At 47.4% G+C, this 22723-nt stretch overlaps 1 protein-coding gene across 1 annotated transcript in view; it reads right to left on the bottom strand.

Annotated features, from left to right (window-relative positions):
• Positions 1–15717: 15717 nt before the first annotated feature.
• Positions 15718–22723, bottom strand: part of CD151 (CD151 molecule (Raph blood group)) — a 38462-nt gene continuing 31456 nt past the window's right edge. The window contains exons 6-9 of the mRNA XM_075502368.1: positions 22114–22218; positions 21067–21222; positions 18693–18779; positions 15718–17895 (exon numbers count right to left, since the gene is read on the bottom strand). Coding sequence (XP_075358483.1) covers positions 17836–17895; positions 18693–18779; positions 21067–21222; positions 22114–22218 — 408 coding nt within the window. The 3' untranslated portion in view covers positions 15718–17835. The remainder of the gene's footprint in view (positions 17896–18692; positions 18780–21066; positions 21223–22113; positions 22219–22723) is intronic.

A 22723-nucleotide genomic window follows, 5' to 3' on the forward strand; every position in this document is an offset into this window, starting at 1 on the left:
TTAATGTGCTTACTGGGTCAAACTTGTACACGCAAACCTTAAAACTAGATTGTCTCGCAAAGTAAGTTGCAGGACAGCTTGCCTTTGGCTATCACCCCACCAATCTTTACACTTGAACTTGCTTTTCAGTTTAGTACAAGGCAATAGTAGATGTTTCCTATATTCAGCAGTTCTTCACTGAAGACATTTTAAAACCATATGCTTTATCCTAATGCAAAGAGAATTAAGCAATTAATTCTAGCATTTGTTTCATGATTGGATAGCTTATGTTCTGCATACCTGCTGTATTAGTTAGCTAAATGCACTTTTTTTGGAAAAAAAAAAAAAAACAAAACAAAAACAAACCTTCACTTCTCTTTCAGGCTATTTTTTAAAAGGAACACTATGAAATACAGGGTGACCTTTCCAAACTGAACTCTTGTAGGACACTTTGCCATGTTACAGTGGAGTGTTACATGGAGATACGTGCCAGCTTGTTCACAGAAAGATCAAAACGCTGGGCCCAGCGCTCATTCCATGAGCTGTACTGAGAAAGCGCAGCAGCCCAGGCTGGTATGTCTGGCAGAGGCAGCCGTGCATTATGCCATGCAGAAAGCTGTCCTGCATCAGTGCCAAAGAACTGGATTAGACCAGCCAACAGGACTTTGTTTCTATCTGCAAAAGCAATTTTTTAATCTAGTTTTCTCCTTTAGAATAACATGTTTCTTTTCAAAGCTGATGCCAAGTTGTCCGATATGAAAAGCTATGGCTCTTAAATACTTACAATGAAGATGCAATCTGCAAAAACACAGCAGGCCACATTCAAAAATTCAAAGGACAAAGAAAAACCACCTTGGTTGCTCTCTTTACTGTTTCTCAGACAGAAATCAGGGTGCAGTGGAAGCCAATGACAGTCTGGTATCACTCCATCAGACATGTTACACAAGGAGCAGCAAAAAAACCCAAGTAGCAAGGCTAAATCGCAGCAGGCATTATTATCTCATGCAGCACATGATAACCTGTCTGCATCGCAGCTTTTCCTCAGGAGTTTGTAAATGCAGCATTAACCAAAAAAAGCCATTTCTGTAATGTGGCGAAGCAAACTGTTTATCGTGTTCATATGAAAGATTGTCTCAGTAGTTTTGTCCTTGGGACGGTTAGGAGCAGAAGCAGAGCTTAAATCTTTTTCCATAAAGAGTCAGTGAATTTTTCAATGAATTTCTGTAAATCCCAGCTTTCACCCCTGCTCTTTGGTGACCAGGAAAGTAATTCCTGTTTCCCTGTCATTTCTCCTGTACTTGCATCTGCAGGTGTTAATAACATAAGCATATTGGATGTGCTTTCTAACCTGCCAGATCTTTTTGAGAAGAGCCATTAAATATACTCACAACAACCGTACTTTTTAAAGCCAATGTAAAAGACACATGCATATACACAGAAAAAAAAAAAGAAAGCCTCAGTTTTCCCTGAATCTTAATAAAAAGGAGCCCTTAGCAGAATCAACAGATAAGCAGAAGTGGCAAAAAAAGAGAAATTGTACTGAATATGCAGCCCTTAATTACATGCAGAAATCTGTCAGTTGGAAGATTGCTGAAAAAACAAAAATCCCACCACTCCTCTGCAGTCATTTATTCTCTTTATATATAAAGCATTTTGGAAATTTTTCAAGTCTGTTTTGAAAGACTGTTGCAGGGATCATGCTAACCTGGTATTGGAAAAGCAAGCAAGCACAATCAGAAGTGTAACAAAAGAACCCCTGTCACCCAGGCTCCAGCCTCCCTTGGGCCAGGGCGGCCTCAGGCAGGACTTTCACACATAACTAATATAAAAATAAGGAAGTAGTGCCTGAGAAGCACATGATGGGAGTTGAGGTCATGAAAGTACAGAGGAATCTGCTTGCGGAGTCCAGCATCCTGCTCCTACCTGGAGCATCAGCACCAAGGTATGTGTGTGCTTGGAAAGCTTTACGTTTCTTGAAATGACAGTTTTAAACAAAAAAAAAAAACAACACCTCTTAATCACGATTCTGAGTCCATCTGCAGGAAGAAGGTGAAGTGCTTTTGTGCCTATCCGTAACAAGCTTCAAGCCTTATGTTTCAAAAGGAGTTTTGCTCTGAAAAAACACCTCTTGTGAGGGTGTCACCCCAGCGTGATTTACTGAGAGATGTGTGCTGGGTTTTTGTTCTTCCCATGACCTTTCCCCAAATGCAGCCTGGAATTGGATACTAAAGTCTGACTTCTTGTATATGCTTCTTATCTATATAAAGAAAAATGAGAACTCTGAAAAGCCTGATTACAACCAGAGCACAAACCCTGTAGCTTTATGTTTCCATAGAGATGCCTAACTAGCCCTGTAGCTACAAATCTACATTTCATTGGTAATAAACTATGAGGATCCAGAACATGAGCTACCTCTTTCCCTGCAAATAGCTCTACAGAAAAAAAATTTCCCCCCCGCCAAAAAAAAAAAAAAAAAAAAAAAAACAAACAACCAAAACCAAATAGGCTATTTGCCTCTAAAAGCAGTTTAATTCCAAATAGTTTCTAACTTCAGGACTGATCCTAGTAAGAAAATAGGACTTCTACTTAGTCCCCTCTCTGAGCAGAGCCATGTACATCCATTTGAGCTTAACTAGCCAGCAAGATTTTCTTACTCCTGGAACTTCTTGGTTGAGACATCTCCAAAATAATGTTGTTTCCACCTAGCTCCGACTGCCCAGATGATGAACACAGCTTTGAATTCCCCCTCAGCGCATTTGTGCCATGATTTACATCATGGCTTTGTTTTCAGATCCAATTTTTATTCAATTCCTCCAGCCAGTGAGAAAGCATTTTTAATTGTTCAATAGGGACAGCACAATAGAGATGTTTGAAAACCAAGGACAGGAAGCACGTGGCTGAGACTTCAGCTTTGCCACGCTGCGCAGTTTGATGCATTGCCCACTGAAGTCTGTGGGAGTCTTTTCATTAACTTCAACATGACTTAAAATGGCCTGGTAGCGTGTGGTGCCTTACACCACTCAAGTGTCCAGGATTAATTCGGTTTGTTAAGTTCTACTAGGAAAAGCTGTTTGAGGTGCCCAAGCCTTAGATACACAAAGAGCTTTCAGATCTTGCTGCAGACCTCAGCTCCGTGCACCTCCAGCACATAAGGCCATAAAAAAAAAAATAAAAGGTAAAAAGTTATCTTTGGCTTCAGCAACTCCAGCCACCCAGGGGGAGCTGCAAGGCAATCAGCTTTGCTTCAGGCTAGTGCTTGGAAACAGCACAATATTTACGTGGGAGTAGGTCTCACTTAAACCCTCATCTCTTTCTCCTTGACACTCCCTTACAGACATATATAGGGGATGTAGAGCCAAGACATGCAGAGAGCATTAGGTTTTGCACCCCCAATCTTATTTCTCCTTCTCTACAAATGCACGTCTTCCAGACTTTGCCAGTCACCCATTTTGGTGACCTACACCTTGCCTTGTGCTTGTAGACCACATGTATCTGGGGTGAAGACATGGAACTCCCAAGCACCACACAAGTTTCCCCACAATTTCCTTCCTGATGCATCTGGTCCTGTATTGAACATTGTGTCTTGTAACGGCCAAGCTAGAAAATTAATGCAGGAAAGTCCTTCATTTATCCCTCCCAAATATAAAGCAAGTGTTTTAATAAAACGGGTTCATTATTTCCTGCTTTCAGGAGCTGAACAAATAGTGATCAAAGAAAGGCAGGGAAGAGCAGACAAAAAGCTGGAAGCCCACTTTGGGGAGCACAAGAAACCGGCAATTAATGGCAAACTTCAAAGCAAGTGGCAAAGGCTGTGGTCAAGACTTTCTGTAGGCACTGATGATTTTGAATTAACCCATGCCCCACCCCATGGACTGGATTTGCAGCTAGGAAGAATGAATACTGAATACCTGCTCTTTGGGAATCAGACCTCTTTCTTTTAAAAGCAGGTCTACTTGAAGGACTCCAAGAAATGAACTGCTTTTAAAAAAAAATAATGAAATAAATCAGTGCCAGCAGTAGGACAGCTGTGCTCAGCACCCACCTTTAGGCGCTGACCTTTCTTGAGCTGCTGCTTTCCACATTTTCAAGTGGTTTGCCACAGTGGTATCTACAAACTTTGAATTACTTCAGAGATTAACATATATGTAACTGTCCTTACCAACATCTTTCCAGAGGTCCAATCCAAGTGCATGAAGCTCAATGGGAGTCTTTCTTCCAACGCTGGTGTACTTTAAGTCCATCCCATTCCAACCTCTCTTTGCTTTCTCCAGGCTGGTCACATCAGCAACGGAGAGTCCCTTCACCCATCTCCATGTAGCATCATTGCTCATGTCTTTCAAAGACAGAAAAATGCTTCACCTTAAGGTGTATATTTAGGGACAGGCCTTGACAAGAACAAATAGGCTTGTTATACAAGCCTTGGGCAAGCCACCAGTGCGGTGCCTCAGTTTCCCTGCCTGTACCTCTGAGATGGCACTCATCCCACTCTTCAGAAACCATAAGAGATGAGCAACAAGGAGAAGCCTAATCTCACTCAACCCCTGGTGTCTTCTTGCCTCCCTCTTATCAAGGACCCCTATCATATACTGCCCTCAAATCCTAATGGAATATCTTTACATAGATTAAAAAAGTGCTTTTTGACTCTGAGCAGAGCCTAGTGCAGGAACTGCTGATGGAAAGCTCCTGCCCTGAGCTTGTGCAGCAATTCAGAGATCGGCAGCATCACTGTCCGCAGCAATCCAGAAGGTACGAGAACACAGCTGAAGCCCAGTTATCTCCAGCTGTTTACTCAAACCTGCCTTAAAGTGCTTCCCCCCCCTCCCCCCCTTTTCTTTTTCCCTATGGAAGCATGTGTGAAAGCATGCTCCTTCCCAGACAGTGCTAGGAGAGGGAAGGGAGAAAACATCCACTTAACAGAACAACAGGGTAAATGGTAATCAGAGCAGTGTCAACTACTCACGGCTAAAGGCTGCACTGATGAAATAGGATGTCCTCCTACCAACATTGATCAGCCACTACCCACCAGCTGACAGGCTTTGCTTAGCTCTTCATCAATACAGTAACAGTTTACAATACAGCCAAGCCCTCATGCCTCCCGTTTCCAAAGAAAGTGGAAATGCAGAACTTTTATAATTGAGTTTATAAATTTATACACAGCAATGGAATAGCTAATGCTTGGGCTGGAGGTATAATAAGGTTTTGCTGAAATTCCCCCCAAAAATTTAAAAACAAAACCAAGAAGATGAGTGCTGCTCTCAGCTGTAGGCCTTTCCTCATAATGAAATGTGCAGCTGAAACAATTACTAACTTTAGTTTTTTAAAGGAGCAACAGCAGTTTGACTAGGAGATCTTCCTCCAGGAACAAGCTAGTAAATGAAAGCATTAAGTTAATAAGGGCTTGAGTGCTTCAGATCATTACAGAGACGGCCTACAGCTCCACACTTCACCAACTTGATTTTTTTATTATTATTATTGCCAAAACAGCTTGAAGAAAACCCCCTTTGGATCCACTCAGTATTAAATGCAGTGTAGACAAATGGCTGCTTTCCTCCATTAAGCAACACTTTAAAAAGGCAAAAAAGTAATAATTAAATTCCACTGATGAATAATTACTTCTAATAAATAAAGAGAAACAAATGCCATTGGCTTCAGCAACTTTCATGTCAGCTACCTGAGCTGCTACCGAACCAAATGAACATTGTGTGCTACAATAGCTTGGAGCAGCAACGTGGAGAAACTCCCATTTCAGCTACAGCGGGAGACATCTTAAGACACGGCTTTTGATGGTTGAGCAACAGCCAGAGCAGCTCATGGTTCCTGACATCCTGGCATCCCCCATCCACCCCGCAGCCCCATGCTGAGCACAGTTAAACCCCTTTTATCCTGCCCTTGTCTCAAGCCACAAAAGGGCAAACCTGCTTTGGGCCAGGTCCAGGGCATACATCTGCATTGTTCAGTGCAAAGCTGGAGCCTCCACCCAGGGTCAAGGTGGTCATGCACTGCCTGAGTGAAGGTCCTTCATGGAGGCTGTGGCCATACTGCCCCAGACCCACCAAGGCAGTGGTGTTTACCCTCACTCCCTGCCAGTGCAGGATGCCCAGGAGACCAGCAAACTCCAACTGCTTCCATATCTCAAATCAGGACAGATTTTCACAAAAGAAGCTGATTCCTCCAGGGGATACTTGGTCAGCAGAGCTCTTCCTTCTATTGGAGGCTTCTTATAAATTATCCTCTTCCTTTTTCCTTTCCAACCCACCTCCCCCAGGTGTGTTCCCAATCAAAACATCTGAAACTTATTCTAAACTCTGAATGTGATCAGCTAAAAGTAACCAGAGGGAGCTTCAGGCCTTTGCTCCCTTCTGCACCTCCACTTCCAGGGGGCTCTGCCGGCAGAAGCAGGGAAGTCAAATTGCATGTGAGGTTACTGCAATATCACAAACTTAAGCTGGTTATTTCTTTCTTCTTTATTTTAAAAGCTACAATATTCAGGTAGCTCAAGGAAAAACAACCTTTGGATTTTGTCTGCTCATAAATCCATCACAACAGCTTGGGGGAAAACAGTAAATAAGATATTGGAAGAAGAGCACAAGAGGCCAAAAGAAGAGTATCTGCCTCTGGGTGTGCTATTTGCAACCGAAGCCAGGTACCAGGCTGTGATATTAGTATGTGGTATTGATTTGTTCTTAATCCAGAGAAATGCCCCTGTAATGAACTCTGCTGTGCCCTTAATGATTTCATATCGAAGGATGTTGGGTGCCTTGCTCATAACAGAGTAACAGCAATTCCAAAAATAGCAAGCCTCATAATAAAATGTTATTGAGGAGACTGAATTTCAATATAAAAGGGACTCTGCTGTACTCAAGGGCTTACTAGATACAAATGCATACTTTAAAAAGTTGTATTAAAGTCGTGTTGGCACCTGAGTAAGGCAACCTCTGTGTTGGCACCTCTGTAAAGGCAATGTGAGATGCTACTCCAGGGAGCAGCTGAGCCCCAGGTCCCCAAGAAACTTTTAGGCAGATGTGATACAGGCTGGATTTAATCCCACCAGATGACTGGGGCCAGATGCCTAGAAAACGCTGAGATTCTTTTGATAGCTGCCCACAAGGGCAGGAGAGTGCAGCTGCAGTGCTCCTCAGCAACAAACCAGGACAGCACATGAACAGGGTGCTGGACCAGATGCCTTGTGCCTGATCCTGGCTCTGCCACTCACCCCCGCGCCTTGGGCAGGAGCTTCCTGGAGGGCTACCAGCAAACTGCCACTGCAACTGGTGCAAGCAGGCTTGTGAGAGAGGGCAGCCACCAGTGGGAAGAAGCCAGCATCCCCACCAAGCTCAGGGCCACTGCAAAGAGCTCAGAGCTGGGAGCACCAGGTCTAAGGTTGACCTCACTTACAGGTGATTCCTCAGCCTTATCTTTGTCACTGCAGCAAACAGCAGCCCCAAATTAAGCCTGACAACCGGGCTCCTAGGCCTCTATCAGCATTGACCTCAGCCTGCAGGCTGGCCCAATCAGTAGGACCCCAGCAGCTGGGGAAGATGGTGGTTGCCCTTCTCCCACCACATGCAGAGGCAGCAGGGAGCAACGGCTGATGTACAGCCTGGTGTTGAGATGTGCAGTTGGCAGTGGGTGTGAGTTACGGGGTGTATGCATGTATAAAATCAACACACCAGCACCTGGGGTGAGGAAGAAGGCATCTTCCCAGCTTCAGGAGCTCAGGTGACCTCTCCAAAGCAAGGGGTGGGTGATGTCAGGGAGCTTGGCTCAAAACACAGAGATGTCTGTCTGCACCTAACTACACACCCGGCCTTGGGGAGGTCTTCTGGCTTAGAAGACATCAGAGACATGAGGCATGCCACCCAGCTTCATACCCCACTCTACCAAAGGGCACTACCAGGACTCATTTGCACCTTAAGCTTTACTCACACTCCTGTTACCTGGATACCACCTATTTCTGCTGGCTTATTCCTGCCCATAATTTTGGGCTGCTGCAGCCCAGGATGCAGAGCAAGCAGTCCCCAAGGTATCCCAGCAATGACAGGAGGGAAACACAGGGAGGGGGCAGCACTGCTCCCCTTCAGGAGGAGACCCCACTCTCACCCCAGCATGGCCACCCCCTTTGCAACCCGCTTTCTCCATTTGCTCTTTTCCAATCCACTTTCCCCAGACCTGTTTGAGGCAGCATCCCTCACCGTGTGAGAACAGATCGAGATGAGGTCTCTTCTCTCCAGGAGACATCAGAGATTTTCTCTTCATCGAGTGTGGTGGGAAGAATGAGTCTCATAAGTAGGCAAATGCTCAACAGCAAGTTCAAGTGGACATTTTAGCCTGGCTGCAGAAGAGGCCAGCTGCAAAAAGTCATCACAGAGACGGGCACAGCTCTGTGAAATAGCTGAAGGAAAAAGCATCTCCATATTTCCTCCCCCTTCGTTTCTGTATCACTTGCCCAGCAGTAGCAGTATACTCTGGCCCTGGGACAATCTCTTGCTCCCTCACTCTGCTGTGAGAGACGTCCAAATTAGCACTTACCTGCGAAACAGTGGGGCTGGGTTTGCTCTTGGAAATAAAAACTGGAGCAAGCCACAGCTGACAGGACGTAACATTTGTTTTGTTCACTGCAGGGTTTATTTAACCCTTGCTCCCAGCATGCAGGATGCATCCCCCATCCCTGGCTCCTCCCGCAGCTCCTGCGTAGGAAAGAGCTCATTGCAGAGCTGCAGGAGCTAAAGCCAGTGGTGTGGCCATCCCACTGTTGCTCCTTACCCTCTGCATTGCAGAGGGTAAGAGCTCAGGCCACATGCAGTGTTGCAGTCCCCAAAACCTAAATCCACCCTGAAAAGGGCTGTGGCAGCTGCTGCTTTCCTCCCGGGCAGGGACAGGGATGCTGCGATGGTTGGGATGTGCCAGGCAGGGCCAGACATGCATCCACCAGGGCAGGCCACTGAGGAGGAGGCAGTTCCTGCCCTGGGCTGTGTAAGCCAGCTGATGGTGGTGGCACATCAGGGACATGTCGCTGGCTTTCTGCTAGTGCTTCTGCAGTGTGGGATGGGCTACAACAAAAACAAAACACACAGCTTCATTTCTCCCATCCCGCAGCCTTTCCTTCAGCACGCAGCCTGGCACCCAGACCTCGGTCTGGACTGCTCTCGGATCTAAGTGCATCTCCTCCGCCTGCAGCTCAGCCACTGTGCCCAGGGCAGCGCTGCTGGCCTTAGCCCCAACACGTCTGTTTTGGCTGGCACCAGAGGCCCTCTCCTGGGGTAGAGGTGCAGAGGGGAAGACCCAGCCCTGCAAAGAGCTGCCTGGGAGCCCCTTCAGGCCTTCAGATAACCCTCATGCACCAACGGGCTTCATTAAGAGCAAGTGGGGGCATCTCCTGCCACCTCTAGCAGGACTGGGGACAGGATTAATTAGCTGGAGGAAACAAGGGGTGAACATTTGCCTCCTACAAGCCCTAAAAAGGAGCTCAGAGCTTGGCTCATAGGTTATCCAGGAGAAGGGATGTAGACTGGAAAAAAAGCCATTAGCTCAATTATGCCTAATTAAAGGCATAATTGCCTTAATTATAGCCCGTTGTTTCTGACCGTGTCCAGGAGGTGGTGGCATCGGGGCTGCAGGTGGCAGCGCCTGAGGGGCTCTGGCTTGCTGCCTCCTCCCTCCAGGACCCTTTCCTGGGGAAAAGTGGCATTAAAAACTGGGCCAGAAAAGTGAACCTGTTCCCCTGAGCTGGGTCTAAGCAGGTGAAGCGGGAACTGCCTCCCTCTCCCCAAACCCTAAACTCCTCCTCTGCTCTAGCCTAGTTCCTGCTTCTAGTTAACCCACAGGCTGACAGCACGTGGTCCCCCACCGGGAGATGACAAGCATCCTTGGACCCTGTCTCTGGGAAGGACTGTGAATCCTAAAGCAGTGAAACAAGAGCATCTCTCCAGTGGTGGTGCATGGGGAGCAGGTTATTTCACGTTGCATTCATGTTCCAGAAACCTCCGCCTGCAAGAGCAGAATCATGTTTACTTGAAGCTCCAGGCTATGCAAAACTAGAAAAAAATTGCTGATGCTAAACCAGAGGTTTCAGTTTGACACCAATTTGTGTTTTCCATTGTTGGTTTCAGAAGAGGAGTGCCACCAAAGTTCAGAAGTTTCATAGGGTCATAACTCCTTTGGAGCAATATTTTTATTGTTACTTAGATTACAGGGAGAACTTAAGTAGCGCAGCTGCAACTGGGGCTGCGTGGAGCTTGGCACAGCTTGTACAGACACTAAAAGGAAGTTTTCAATCTAAGAGGACAAGGAAAAGGAAATATGATTAGAGGGGAAAAAGAAACACTGATAGGAATTAATTTGTCTGCTGTGCTTAGCAGCCTCTGGCAGCAGGCTCGCAAGTGCAGAGGAGCTCAGCTCTCACTCAGGCAGGTGCAGGACAGACTTCTCCTGCAGTGCTGTGTGCTTGTCTGCTCCCATCCAGCACCAGTACTGATAACATAGGAGTATCTGGTCACTTCGCTAAAGGGGTCATTGAGCTCTGCCAAAAACCCTGATGCAGGAGGTGTCCTCAAATCTCCAAGCAAACCGGGGATGCAACACCAACCTCCTGGTATTCCCAGTCAGCACCTTAACTGCAACCCTGGCAACCCACCACTCTGCTTGTGAAATGTTGCCTCTTCTCACCCATGTTTGTTTAAATTCAGTTCCAGAAGGCAGCGTTGCTTTTTTGGTGAAAAGAGCACCAAGAGCCCACGTTTGTTGGGATTGTGATTTTAATAGCCCCATCCAGTGCCATTAACTATGGTAAGTGAACTGTAGAATATATTTGAATAACATTTGGGGGGTTGTTGTTGTTGTTGAAAAACATTTAATACATATGCAGCCTTCTTTGTTTTCCTATGATTTAGGGCTCCACTCCCTGCTCTGGGGTTCAGGATTGTGCAACTTGGAAGTGTGGACAAACCCCAGAAATGTTTCTTTTGAGTAATTCTGCCACAGCTGCCAGCTAGAGCCCAAACAACTGAATCATTCATGAGTCCATCTGCTGAGCACAAGGCATTCAGCAAAGGAAAGAGCAGGTCAACTAACTGCTATTACAAACCTTCATTAAAGTCCGGTGGGAGAGGGAGAAAGGAGGAAAAGGAAATAAATTATAACATTGATCACGTTTGTGGACTGATGGAGGAGGAGGGATGGAAGACTCAAGGAAGGACAAAATGTGAATTAGCCTGGGATATCTTAGAGAGTCGGGCATGTTTAAATGGGACAAGATTTAATTTAGATAAATATAAAACAGTACCTGACAATGCTTAGCATATAACAGAGGAATAACGTGCAAGAGCAGAGCCGTAAGAGCTGGGTGCGGAGGGACGTGCCTTCAGATGTAATTTTGTAGTGCTATTAGCTGTTATTTCAATCCGGGGGGAACTGAGCTGACATCCTCTAGGATTGGAGATAGCGGTTGAAGTCCCAATCCCAAAACCTGAGCCTGGTGCCTCACATCTCAGGCCATCATTGCTAATGCTGCATCCCAGAATGGGCAGCAAGAAATCAAAGCATGGAAAACAACCTGGGAAAACAATTAGTCAGTAAAGACTGAGTGGGAGGGTTAAAAGGCGATTAAACAGGCAGCTCTCCCAGGAAAGAGGAGGCTTGGTCAATACTTAAAATATGTGCTATAAGCAGCTCAGCGTGCTACTGAGCAGCGCAGGCAGCTCTCTGCACAGACACCCCCACACCATGGGTCCCCTAGCATCCATCACATACTTGCTGTAAAACAAAGCAAGAGGCTTAAGCTTTTTGGTACTGCCCCACATTCCCCGAGTATGATGGCTGTGCACTGATGCAGGCGCCTGCCTCCTGTCATCAGCAAGGTGCTGTTAGGCAGATGCCTATTTATTTACAGCCAGTGGCTGGCAGGAGACATGCAGCCAAACGTTAACGGGGCACCGCTAGGTTAACAAGAAAGCTGTTTGCTGTGTGGTACAATTTGCTTTGGTCCCTTGCTAATCCAGGGCTGGGGAGCCCTTTAGAAGAGGGGAGGCTAAGGCTGTGACTGCTGGCAGGTAGGGAGCATCCCTGGCTGCCAGCTGACCCCCCAGGGGAGAGGATGTCCCTCCCCTGGGAAGGGAGAGGGGGACCATGACTCTGGAAGGACTGAGCACATTTCTATAGTGGCAGGTTTCCGGGGTAAAGGGTTTTAAGCATTTCCGAGCAAAATAAAAAATATAAACTTCACCTGCAAAAGTTCCTGCAGGGAGTGGAAAACCTCCAGCATGGCAGGAGGAGATATATAGATACAGCTATATGTGCACACACATATGGTCAAAGTTGTGAAGCGTTGCTCCACACACCCTGCACCCTTGGGTCAATGCCTGGTTTGGGTTGGCCTCTAACCACAGAGGGGTGCAAGGGGCTCAGTGTGACCCTCATGCTCCCCCCCATAGCTGCTGGAGACATGTGCTGCAGCCATCGAAGCCACCTTTGGGACTGCAAGGGGGGAGGGTTAGGTTTTGCTGTCCCAGTGGGGGGACACAGCAGCCATTGGCAGGATCAGGCCCTGCTGGGGCACTGGCTCTCTCTACACTCCATGTAGGCAGAAACTGCTCTTTCCTTGTCAGCAAGACAGTTTGCTACTCAAAAAAAATGAAGCCTGGAAATGCCTGATGCTCAGCAGCTCCTTTTCTGCAGGCAGAAGCAGTAATCAGAAGAGATAAAGCTGCTGATCCCGATGGCCTCAGCGCGTGCAGCATCCTTTCTGCTAATGCAGGCAGCTGAGAAAGCATGAGGAGCAGCCTCCTTTAGAAGGAGTAAGAGGACTTCAAAACCCTAGTGTGCCTGATGATCCGCTGTGCTGCAATGAGTCACTGAATGAATTTGGTGGGCACCAGCATCTCTGCTGTTCATGTGATTATAGCTCATTTGAGAGCATCATGCCCCCTCCCCGCAAGGAATTTGTCATTTCTGAAGGCACCACATGAGTCTGCTCCCCATTGCCTCCTCGGCCAGCTGGGTGGTGCCACCAGCACAGCTGCCACCTCTCCTCCCGACCGGACTTTGGCGCAGAGAAGCGGCAGGCAGACGCGCTCCTCCTGCAGACGCAGCTCACTGGGGAGACACGGTGCAACACAGCCAGCAGCCTGAAGAGCCACCCTTTAATAGCGCAGGAGCCAGCCCGGGACCCCCCAGCAAAACCAGCCACACCAGGAGAAGCTGTCAGTCTCTGCTCACACACACCTGTGCCCCAATTCAGCAACACTGCTGCTTGAGGCATCTCTTGTTGCTGCTCGGCGCTGTGTGATAAGGAGCAGCGCAGAGCACCCGGCATCTTCTCCCAGGGGTGCATGCATGCACGTACACATACACATGGAAATCTGCGGAGGTTTCACGGCAGGAAAGGACAGAGCATTCCCCTCTGCCATTTCCCAAGCAGGGTGTATTTGTCCTGTCTCACCAGGGAGGAGAGTATCACTGCCTGCTCCTAGTCTTTCTCTCCCCACCACTGCAGCCCTGCTCAGCTGCAGCCCAGCATGAAAACAAGGACATTACAACCACCACCAAAGGGAGGCTTTATAAATGGCGAAAGAAAGGGGCACCAAGGTGTCCCTGGGGGGAAAATTCCTCCCAATTAAATGGCAGGAGCAGAAAGGGCATGTTTTAGAACTGGTTTGGGTTAGGAGTCCTGCAGGGGAACATGAAATACTTACATCTTGTTTGAAACTGCAGGAACAGGGTGACTGCCCCAAAGCTGGACCCTTGCAGAAACTATTTACTGCTACATCTGTTTTCCCTTTTATTCCTGAGCAAATTGTACTGACTACCCAGGCACCCCAAGAGAGCAGACCACTGGCTGAGCTAATTGCTACAAAGGGCAATTACCAGAGCCCAAATGTCTGGGCCTGGAGGGGGAGAAATCTGTGCTCCTGCCTCAAGCGAGGCAGCAGCATCCAGAGACCTGAGGCTGTGCAGCCCATAAGGGATGCTGTAAGAAGGTAATTGCACTCAAAAGAGACTGCAGAAGTCAATTCAAACAAGATAAATTGCTTTTAAGCAATTCTTGCTTTCAGGCTAAAAGACACTGTGCTACAGACTTCACAGATGCCACCCCATGACAGTCTTGCAGAAGGGGGGCTAATTTCCCTTTGGGGTGGGAAAGGGTGACTGGAGCTACACTGCACCCCTAATGACACAGAGGGGAACAGGACGAGGCACAAGGAGGGGAGTTGCAGGCATTTCTTTCTGCCATGGCAGAACAGTCAAGTTGGCCCAGCGGCTGTTTGGGACTCACTGTTAATAGGGAGCCATCTATGCCGCCTTCTTCGTTCATACGCCACCTTCAACTCACCGCTCCTGAAAATGGGTGGCCCACGGCCCGAGCTGCACGCAGGTCTTGGGACAAGGTCTCATAAATGGACATGACCACATCCCTGCCTAACCCAATGCACCTCAGGAGTGCATCTGCCTTCCCTGCAGCGGTACCATGGCAGTGGCACTGGCTCATCTTGCCACAACTGAGCCACCCAGGTCTGTCCCTTCGGCATATGCCAACACATTTGTGGGGTTTTTTAGCAGAAGTTCCTGCTCTGAGCTGAGTGCAGGCCAGGTCAAGCCCTCAGTCTCAGTCTTGCATGACCTTGCTGCAGCATGAAAATCAGGCACGTTGCCAGGGCTGGAAGGAGTGACCTTCCATTCCAGGCAAGGGAACACCAGTATGACCTGTACTGCGCTTCCCTGGGGCTTGGCAACACCATGGCCCTGCTGCCCACAGAGCCAGGCAGCTTGAAATAGACTGACTTTAATTACAGGAGATGAATTCACAGTGCGCTGTGCTGAGCCCTGAGAGCCACCGAGTGGCCATGCCCATTAGCTGCAGGCAAGCGTTTCCATCTGGCCAGATATAGGCATATTTGAAACTTGTAATGTGTAATTTTCAACCTTAAATCCCAAAGGGTAATAAAAAAGGGCACATATCTGCTCCCTCTTTTTGACATGTCTGTGATGCAAGGTGGCTACAAGCTACTCCACAGCATGTAGAGCAAATATTCGGCACACAGCACCCACATACACCCTGTTACCCCACAGTGGTTGGAAGAGGCAGCCCCACTGCAGTAGCCCACCTATGTCCTTATAGTCAAGACAGGAAAGGGGAAAGATTTCCACTGTCTTTGGGGTAAGTGGAAACAGGGTGTAGGAGAGCACAGAAGAGCCCTGAGCCAATTCCTACCTTCAACTGGTCTTCTTAAGCAGACCTGACTGGTAATCACAGGCAGCAGCTGGGCCAGCAAGGTGAATGCAAGTTACCCAATGGCAAAGGCCCTGTTCTGTTTGCCTCAGTGCCCTGCACGTGACGAGAAAGTGCAGCCTGTATGACAAGGCTAAGAGCCTCGTATCCCAGTCACTAAGTATCCCAGTGAGCGCAGTTAGGTGCACCACAGGCCCTGGAGCAGTACTGGGTGCACACACCTCCATGCACAGACCACAGCTGACATGCAATACCTGGTACCCTGAGGGTCTGCAACTTCAGCTCTCAAGGTGCCACGTGGAGGAGCAGTCTGCAGCACCCTGTGGCAGCAGATCATAACCAGGCTGGCAAGATCAGTGATGCAAAGCAGGTTCTTCCCCAGCTTCCTTCTCAGCCTGGTCCCTCAGACCAGCTGCTTCTTGAGGAACTGGCTCCTCTGCAGCAGGATCTGAGGAATCCATATAACCCACCCAGCTCACGGTACCCCTTCAATTTTGCTACACAGAGTAATTACAGAATCTTAAGCTTTATTTTTTCTATCAGCCAGCAACTTAAACTGGGTTAAAAAAAAAGCAATGAATATTATTACACAGAGAAAAAGTATAAAACAACTCAATGGACACAAGCCAACTTACTGTTCATATCTCTTTCTTCCTGGCCTCTCCCAGCCCTGTACAATGTATTTGAAGGGAATGGGCGAAGGCACCTATGAAGATATGCTTAAGAAACCAGAAATATTGCTTCAAGCAACTTGCTCAATATTTTCCTCTTAGTTAGTAGTCAATACTTGTCAGGAACTTGATTATAAAACAAGAAATAATTTAGAGATTTCTCCTTTAGGTCATTACACAATAATTTAGATTTTTCTCCTCTCTTTCCTATTGCTGTGTAACCAAGGATACACCTCAGTTCCTCCACCTCTCTTTCTGCATTAGTTAAGGATTATTTCACGGGGCTGACGTTGATAGGGGAGTTTCAGATTGACCTGCTCTGAATTTTAACTCGTCGCCCTCTAGCGCCAGTCCAAGATTTCTGCTCTGTGAACTAAAAACCCCACGATGCTGCAAGACCCTTTAGGAGTCTGGGTCATTTTAGTCATGTTAACTGTCTGCTGTCAAGGGACAGGGCTCAGCCGGCACCACTAAAAGGCCAAGAGAGGGAATAAAATTTGTGTTTATAAAAGGGCTTATCTTGACTGCTTAGCAACACCAAAACCACACAGCCCTTTCTGCTTCATGGGTGTAAGAGGCATATGAGGAAGGTGAGAACAAGACAAGAGACACACAAGATCCTATGAATTCAGGCTAAGACCCTGTTCGCATCACGATGGCACTAAGTCCACAGCAGCAGTGATGTCTATGTCCTGTATGTATGCAGGATCCCAATGCAGAGAGAATATTTAATTAAAACCTACTCCTCTGCAGCAAACAGACAGTTAACCCAGCACTACGAATTTACCAAGTACACTGGGGCAACTGGTTGAAGCTGACTCTCCTGACCTTCTCAGCAGTAACCAGTAAAGTGGGCTTCCAGACCTCATTAAAGCCAGAGAACCCTCAGCTGATTAATGAGCTCTTTGGAGGCTCATAAAACATTTGTATATATTAATTTCCTGCCCAAGAGAGACAAGCCTGGAGGTTTTAATTAGAAAAATCAAGCCAAGAGCATCTCTCAACATGTAAGAGATGTGACAAGGTATTTCCACTAACCAAACAGGCCAAAGGGTAGCAAGATATGCCAGCTCCACAAACAGACCAGTTCTTCACCAAACCTCAGCAGGGGATAGGTAGGAGGAAACAAAGTTTTCTCACTCACACTGGAAGCCACACAGTAAAACAGACTAGATCCAAAGGAATTAGAAAGTAGTCCATCGTCTTTGCTCCAGAATCACTAGGAGGCAAAAGGCCTCTTGTGGCTCCTAATGGCACTGTGTTGGGGGAAGCTTCAAGGAAGAGGAGGAAGGATGGCTGAGAAATCCTAAGGCACCCACATCTTGGCAAAATCAGAGTCATGACAAGATTTCAACTGCACCAAGTTGTGCTCCCAATCAGCAGGGAGAGTAATTCCTGCCCCAAGCAACCAGGCAGGCATCCCTTCAGGTGGAGAACAGCTGTGTTAGGACATTGGTGCGCACCTGGGAGGAGGGAGAGAAATTTTCCATGTATGAGAGACTCAGCTCTGGCTCCAGCTCAGCGCAGAAACATCATCTGTCCTCACAGTCAATGCCTGGTGCTGCTGAGCCACTTCTCAGAGAGCAAACCATGGTTCTTGTATAGCATCCTGATACCTTCATGTTGGCGCAGGAAAAGCCTCAAGAGAAATGGCCCTGGATAAATCTTGCTTCATAGTTACATCAAAGGACTGTTTTGCTAAAGCTTCCAGCAGAAGATCCGCGCTCTTTTGTTTCTTGACAATGAAGAGGGCCCACTGAACTCCTGGCTGCCTTGTACACTACAAGGAGGGTGACTTTTCCCCAAAGGGGCTGGTAAGGCAGTGCACAGTTCGAGAGGCATTTAATTACAGAGCCAAGTCCTCAGGTTACAGACACTTCTGTGGTGGTGGTGGAGAGTGGTCAGGTTGGCAGGCGCTAAGGGAAGTGGCAGAGAGGGGGAGCGACAGAGTTCCCACAGCTATTAATATGGTTCTGGCTTTAAACTCTTGTACAAGCAGCAGGTGAAAATCATCCCAAAGATCTACAGGGTGTAAACAGAAGAGAGAAATGCATGGAAAAACAGAATGGATGCAGTGGAGACAGCAGCTTGTAAACTAACAGTCTGGACCCAGACTTGAGTGGCAGCTAGCTCCTGCCTGGGGATACCACACTCCAGCTTGCAGTAAGCAGCAGGAGAGAACATAATCATCGTAATTAATCACCAGCAGTTTCTCTGGGGTGTAATTTGTCTACTTGCCAGAACAAAGGGGAAGATGAGGAACTCCCAGAGACATCTGCATCTGGAAGAATATCCTGTGCCCTCCCCTCTAAAATGGGAGTGGAGGGCATCCATGTCCTACCCCTTTATTCACCACCTTCTCCCAGATCATTTGCAGACCCACAGTGCCGTTCTTCAACATGATACAGCTGAGGGAGAAATTCTGGATGAGTTAAAATAATCCTAATGAACCCGGGTAGGAAACTCCTCCAGACTGGCTCTTCAGCTGTGCAGGCAAATCACGGCACATCCCCACAAGAGGTCTCTCTCAGGCTGCTAAACCGCCTGCCATGGCCAGCGCTGCCTTTCCCACAGCCCTGCAGCAGAAGTCTCTCCCCCTTGCCCAGCTGGTTGCACTCTTTCACCAGAAGCAAATTTTAGAGACCGGCAGAAGAGGCTTTTGCTTTGGAGCTAGCGAATCCTCGGGTCCCTGAAGTACCTGGCAACTTCTCCTTGCCAGGCTAGGAAGAGCCTAAAACATCTGATTTTTTCCCATCCCTCAGCTCTGGAGTCCTTTAACTTCTGCCCAGCACCCCCAAAACTCCACTCAGTCCTTTTACCTGCACACAAGCAATGCTGATCCCCACTGCCCCGATAATTTTCAGATGCTCTTGAATGAAGTTTTCCAGCTTGGTAATGCAACCGCTCTGCAGGGTGAAAGGAGGGACATGGAAAATCAGCTTCATTTTAACCTCTTGTTCACTTTAATCCAATGGTTGCGACCTTTGAAAGCACTGCTATAAAAAGCAGTGTCTGTGAGTAATCTCTTCCCATAATGTCACTGGAAAAGCTACACAGATGATGTAAACTGCATCATGTTTTGTACTGCTCTGGACCTACTGGCTCAGGAACCATCAAACAAACCCAAGGTGGCTGCTAACTGGGCAGGAGAAAAGCAGAAGAAGAACCAGCCACGTCACACAGAGGGAGCATGTAATTTTTCTTTGATATGTGGAGAAAGGTTCCCTCACTCGCTGCCTAGCACATGCCTGGAGAGGGTGTTTATTCCCATCAGGCCAAAAGGCCAAGGAAATGCTGCTGAGTGGATCCAGTACCAAGAACTCTAACATGACAGGAGCCTTTTAAGAGTAAATTCCTCCCACTGCTATTTATGACAGCAATGAGTTTCAGTGTGAACCTGGAAAGCCAGGCTCTGCCTGCCTCTGCCTTGCAACTGCATCCTTGGCTGGCAGCATGACCTTTCCCTCCCTGTTTCAAGCCAAAGTTTTTGTTGTCATATGGCAAAAATAAGTCAGTAAGAGCATTCTCTGTTGGTTGGTTTTTTTTGGAAGAGTTTCCTTTAAATAATTAAACTGTTTAATCTATTGAGGCAGGTTTTCCATGGTAACATCAGAGGATTTATTGTGTAGGCTACAGCACTGCCCCAATGGTGCTGGGGGCCCTCCTGCCCCAGGAGTTTACAGTGAACACAGACAACCTACACGCATGCAGGCAGAGGGAAGGAGTGAGCACGCAGTCCTCCAGGGAGGGACAGCAAAGGCCTCACTTTTCCCATACCTGCATTAGGTTTTAGAGTCAGCCCCAGCTGCCCTGATATGAAACAGTTACTCCTTTTCCCTGATCTGACCCTTTTCTAGGTTTTTCTTCCCCAAAGCCACTAAAATCCTTTCTGAACTGTGACTGAGACCTCATATCATGATATGCAGCACCTGACTGTGGATCCAAACCTCCTCTTACAGCTTTTTCTCCTCTAGAGCTGGCCCAATACATGTGGCAGCCTACAGGGCCTCTCTTAATAATGCAGCTGGGCAGCCACCTCCAGTTTCACGCAGCACAGAGAGGATGGGAATTGCCAGCCCTGCCCCTCAAATGGTTGTGGGTTTCCACTCTCAGAAACACCCCTTCAGCCCTTGGACTCTTTTCTGCACTTCCTTGTTTGGTCTTGCCTGGAAGGCACAAAACCCAGCCAAGCAGCTGGACGTAAGAGGGGCTCTGGTAGATCAGAAAGACTGGACTTCATCTCCCTATTCATTCCACAAAGATAGATGGTTGGTTTCCTTTAAGCTGTTTTGAGTTGCTTGGCTTAATGCAGATGTTATTCACACTCCTCTTCCGAGTCCTTCTCTAAGCACAGACTGTGAGAAGAAACACCTGCTCTGAAGAGGCCACCTCTTGATCCACAGTCCTCCTTAACTGTCAGGGGGACAGGAACGAGGAAAAAGCTCCAGTTGCTGCTCCCCAGGCTCAATACAGCCAGCCAAGGTGCTGATGAGAAAAAGGACTATGCTACCCCATAGAGAGCATCACAGTGAGCAAGTTAAAGCCAGGTGACAGGACTGGAGGGTGCCAAAATAAACGCAAGAACTTTTACCAGCCTTATGCAAACTGGGTGAATAAATGGTCTGAGAGCTACCCGTTTACTTACTCAGGTAGTCTCAGATTCAATTTGCTTCTTCTAGAAAAGAGACAAAGCCTCTCTACCTCAATTCCAGCCTTCTTTTCAACCCAAACTGCAGCCCACTGGAACTGGCCTAATTTGTCTGCTACGGGGCCCTCTTTCTTCCCCATATGGTGTTTCTTCATCCTGTAGGTCAAATCCCACTATCTCAATCAAGGACCAGAAGTATCTCCATTTGCACCTCACTGAATAATTCCAATGACAGGAAGCTGTGTCAAACCTAGGGCTCACATCCAAGTCTCTTGCCAGAACCAACAACCTCTCCCACTTCCCCCTAATCACTAGCACAGTCTGTAGTATCAAATATAACTTATTATTTTCTCTATATCTACATATAAAAATAATAACCTAGATGGCTGAATGCTCAACTAGAGAAATGAATCCTGCTTTCTAAGGAATCCTACTGACTTTGAAGCCTACCAACAGTTTGCAGCAATAACCCAACACCCTCACTCCCTGCCCACCTCCTTTACATACTTTGTGACAGGCAGCTCTGAAGCCTTTTTACTCTTTACCTCCTTGTAGATGTTGGAAGGATGGTCTCTTCGGCCACACAGGTCAGTTATCGTCTTACAGCAGCTGTCTGGGACTTTCCGTCCATTGGCCTCTGGAGATTTGATCCACAGGCTGTCAGCCCAGTCTGTGTAGTTGTTGCTCCCACAGCACTTGAACTGCATGCACACAGAGCAAATGCTGAGCCTGCAAACACTGCAACTTCCTTCTCCCTCCAGCCTCCCACACCAAGCCCTGGGCTTCACCCTCCTTTGCAGAGAGACTCCAGCTATCTCACAGGCTTTTTTTTTTTTTTTTTTACGCTACTATAATTATTAGTGACTTTTGTGTTAAGAGTCCCCAAAATAGCCATTAAATACCAGCTTCATCCATCTTTCAGCAGCTGTGACTTTTGGTTACTGTTGGGATGAACTGTAACCAGAGCTCACCTGCAGCTGCCTCAGCTCTTAACCACTGGACTGGAGCGTTAATGGTGATAACAGGGTAAGTTTAATTACCAGTTACTATCGCAAATGCACCTGCTATGGTGGTATGTGTATAGTAGGCCCCATGCTTTGAAAGTGCCTGTGCACAAGGGTCCTTTCTGTGGGAAAGCCTGTCAGAACTGTGGCAGCCCTAACCTGAACCACCCCTGAGCCAGGCACAGCTAGCAACAGCAGCAGGAACACTCTTCTTTCATTACATCTTGCTCTCTAGGGTACTGAGGAGCTTAATGAAAAATGTCAGCAATTTCTCCAAAACTTTGAAGTGGGAAGTAGAAACAGCTGTCAGAGTGACTTGGCAGCTCCAGTTCACTCTGGGAGCAATTCAGATGTTGTTTCCCCAGTGCTACTGGGCATGCAATTCAGACATGACACCACGCAATTCTGCTGGTTGCATGGCCCAGGCCCTGCACCCCATCCAACCTTGAATCAGAAGAAGCAGAACATACACTCAGCATACAGAAGAAACATCTGTATGTTGGTGGTCAAGAGCCCACAATGCCTTTTGTGTATTTGATTTTAAGCCCTACAATTGCATTAATTCTCCCTGCGTCTAGAGATACCTACCTCCTGCTGCAGTTTGTCTACTGCACTGGTAACACTCTCTTCTCCCTCCTTCCGGTACTTCTGGGTCATGGTGTTCTTCAAATTTTGCTTCAGCTCCATGCTCAGCTGAATGGAATAGACAAGTGGGATAAAATCACAAGGCAAACTCATCCCTCAGAGCGACCCAGAGCCCTGCATACATTTCATTGCCTTTGCTCCAAGGGGATAGCAGAGAGCCTAGTGGAAACTATGGCTTCCTTCAAGATCATCCTCCAAGGCTGGACTGGCAGGCTTATTTCCAATTGATTACAGATCATGCCTCCATTTTAGTAACCGGAAGGAGGTGCTTCAGGACCAAATTTCAGCCTGCACCACACATCACTGTATGGGTCCTCACCTTGAATATATAAGATTGCCAAGACATGCCTGCATCAAAAGAGAATACAAAACTGTGCCTGCTTAAATATGAATATGCCTATGAGACCATGTGCAGTATTCTCCCTCTGAAGCCTGTGACAAAATACTAAAAAACAAATCACTCTGTCCAGGAGCAGGAAAACAAGAGTCCTGGGCATGCTGGACTGAAGCCACATAGTCTGAAAAGCTCTTGTATTGGCATCAAAAAGGATGC

The sequence above is a fragment of the Mycteria americana genome, chromosome 5 (genome assembly GCF_035582795.1).
Source record: "Mycteria americana isolate JAX WOST 10 ecotype Jacksonville Zoo and Gardens chromosome 5, USCA_MyAme_1.0, whole genome shotgun sequence".
In the NCBI taxonomy this organism is placed as follows: domain Eukaryota; kingdom Metazoa; phylum Chordata; class Aves; order Ciconiiformes; family Ciconiidae; genus Mycteria; species Mycteria americana.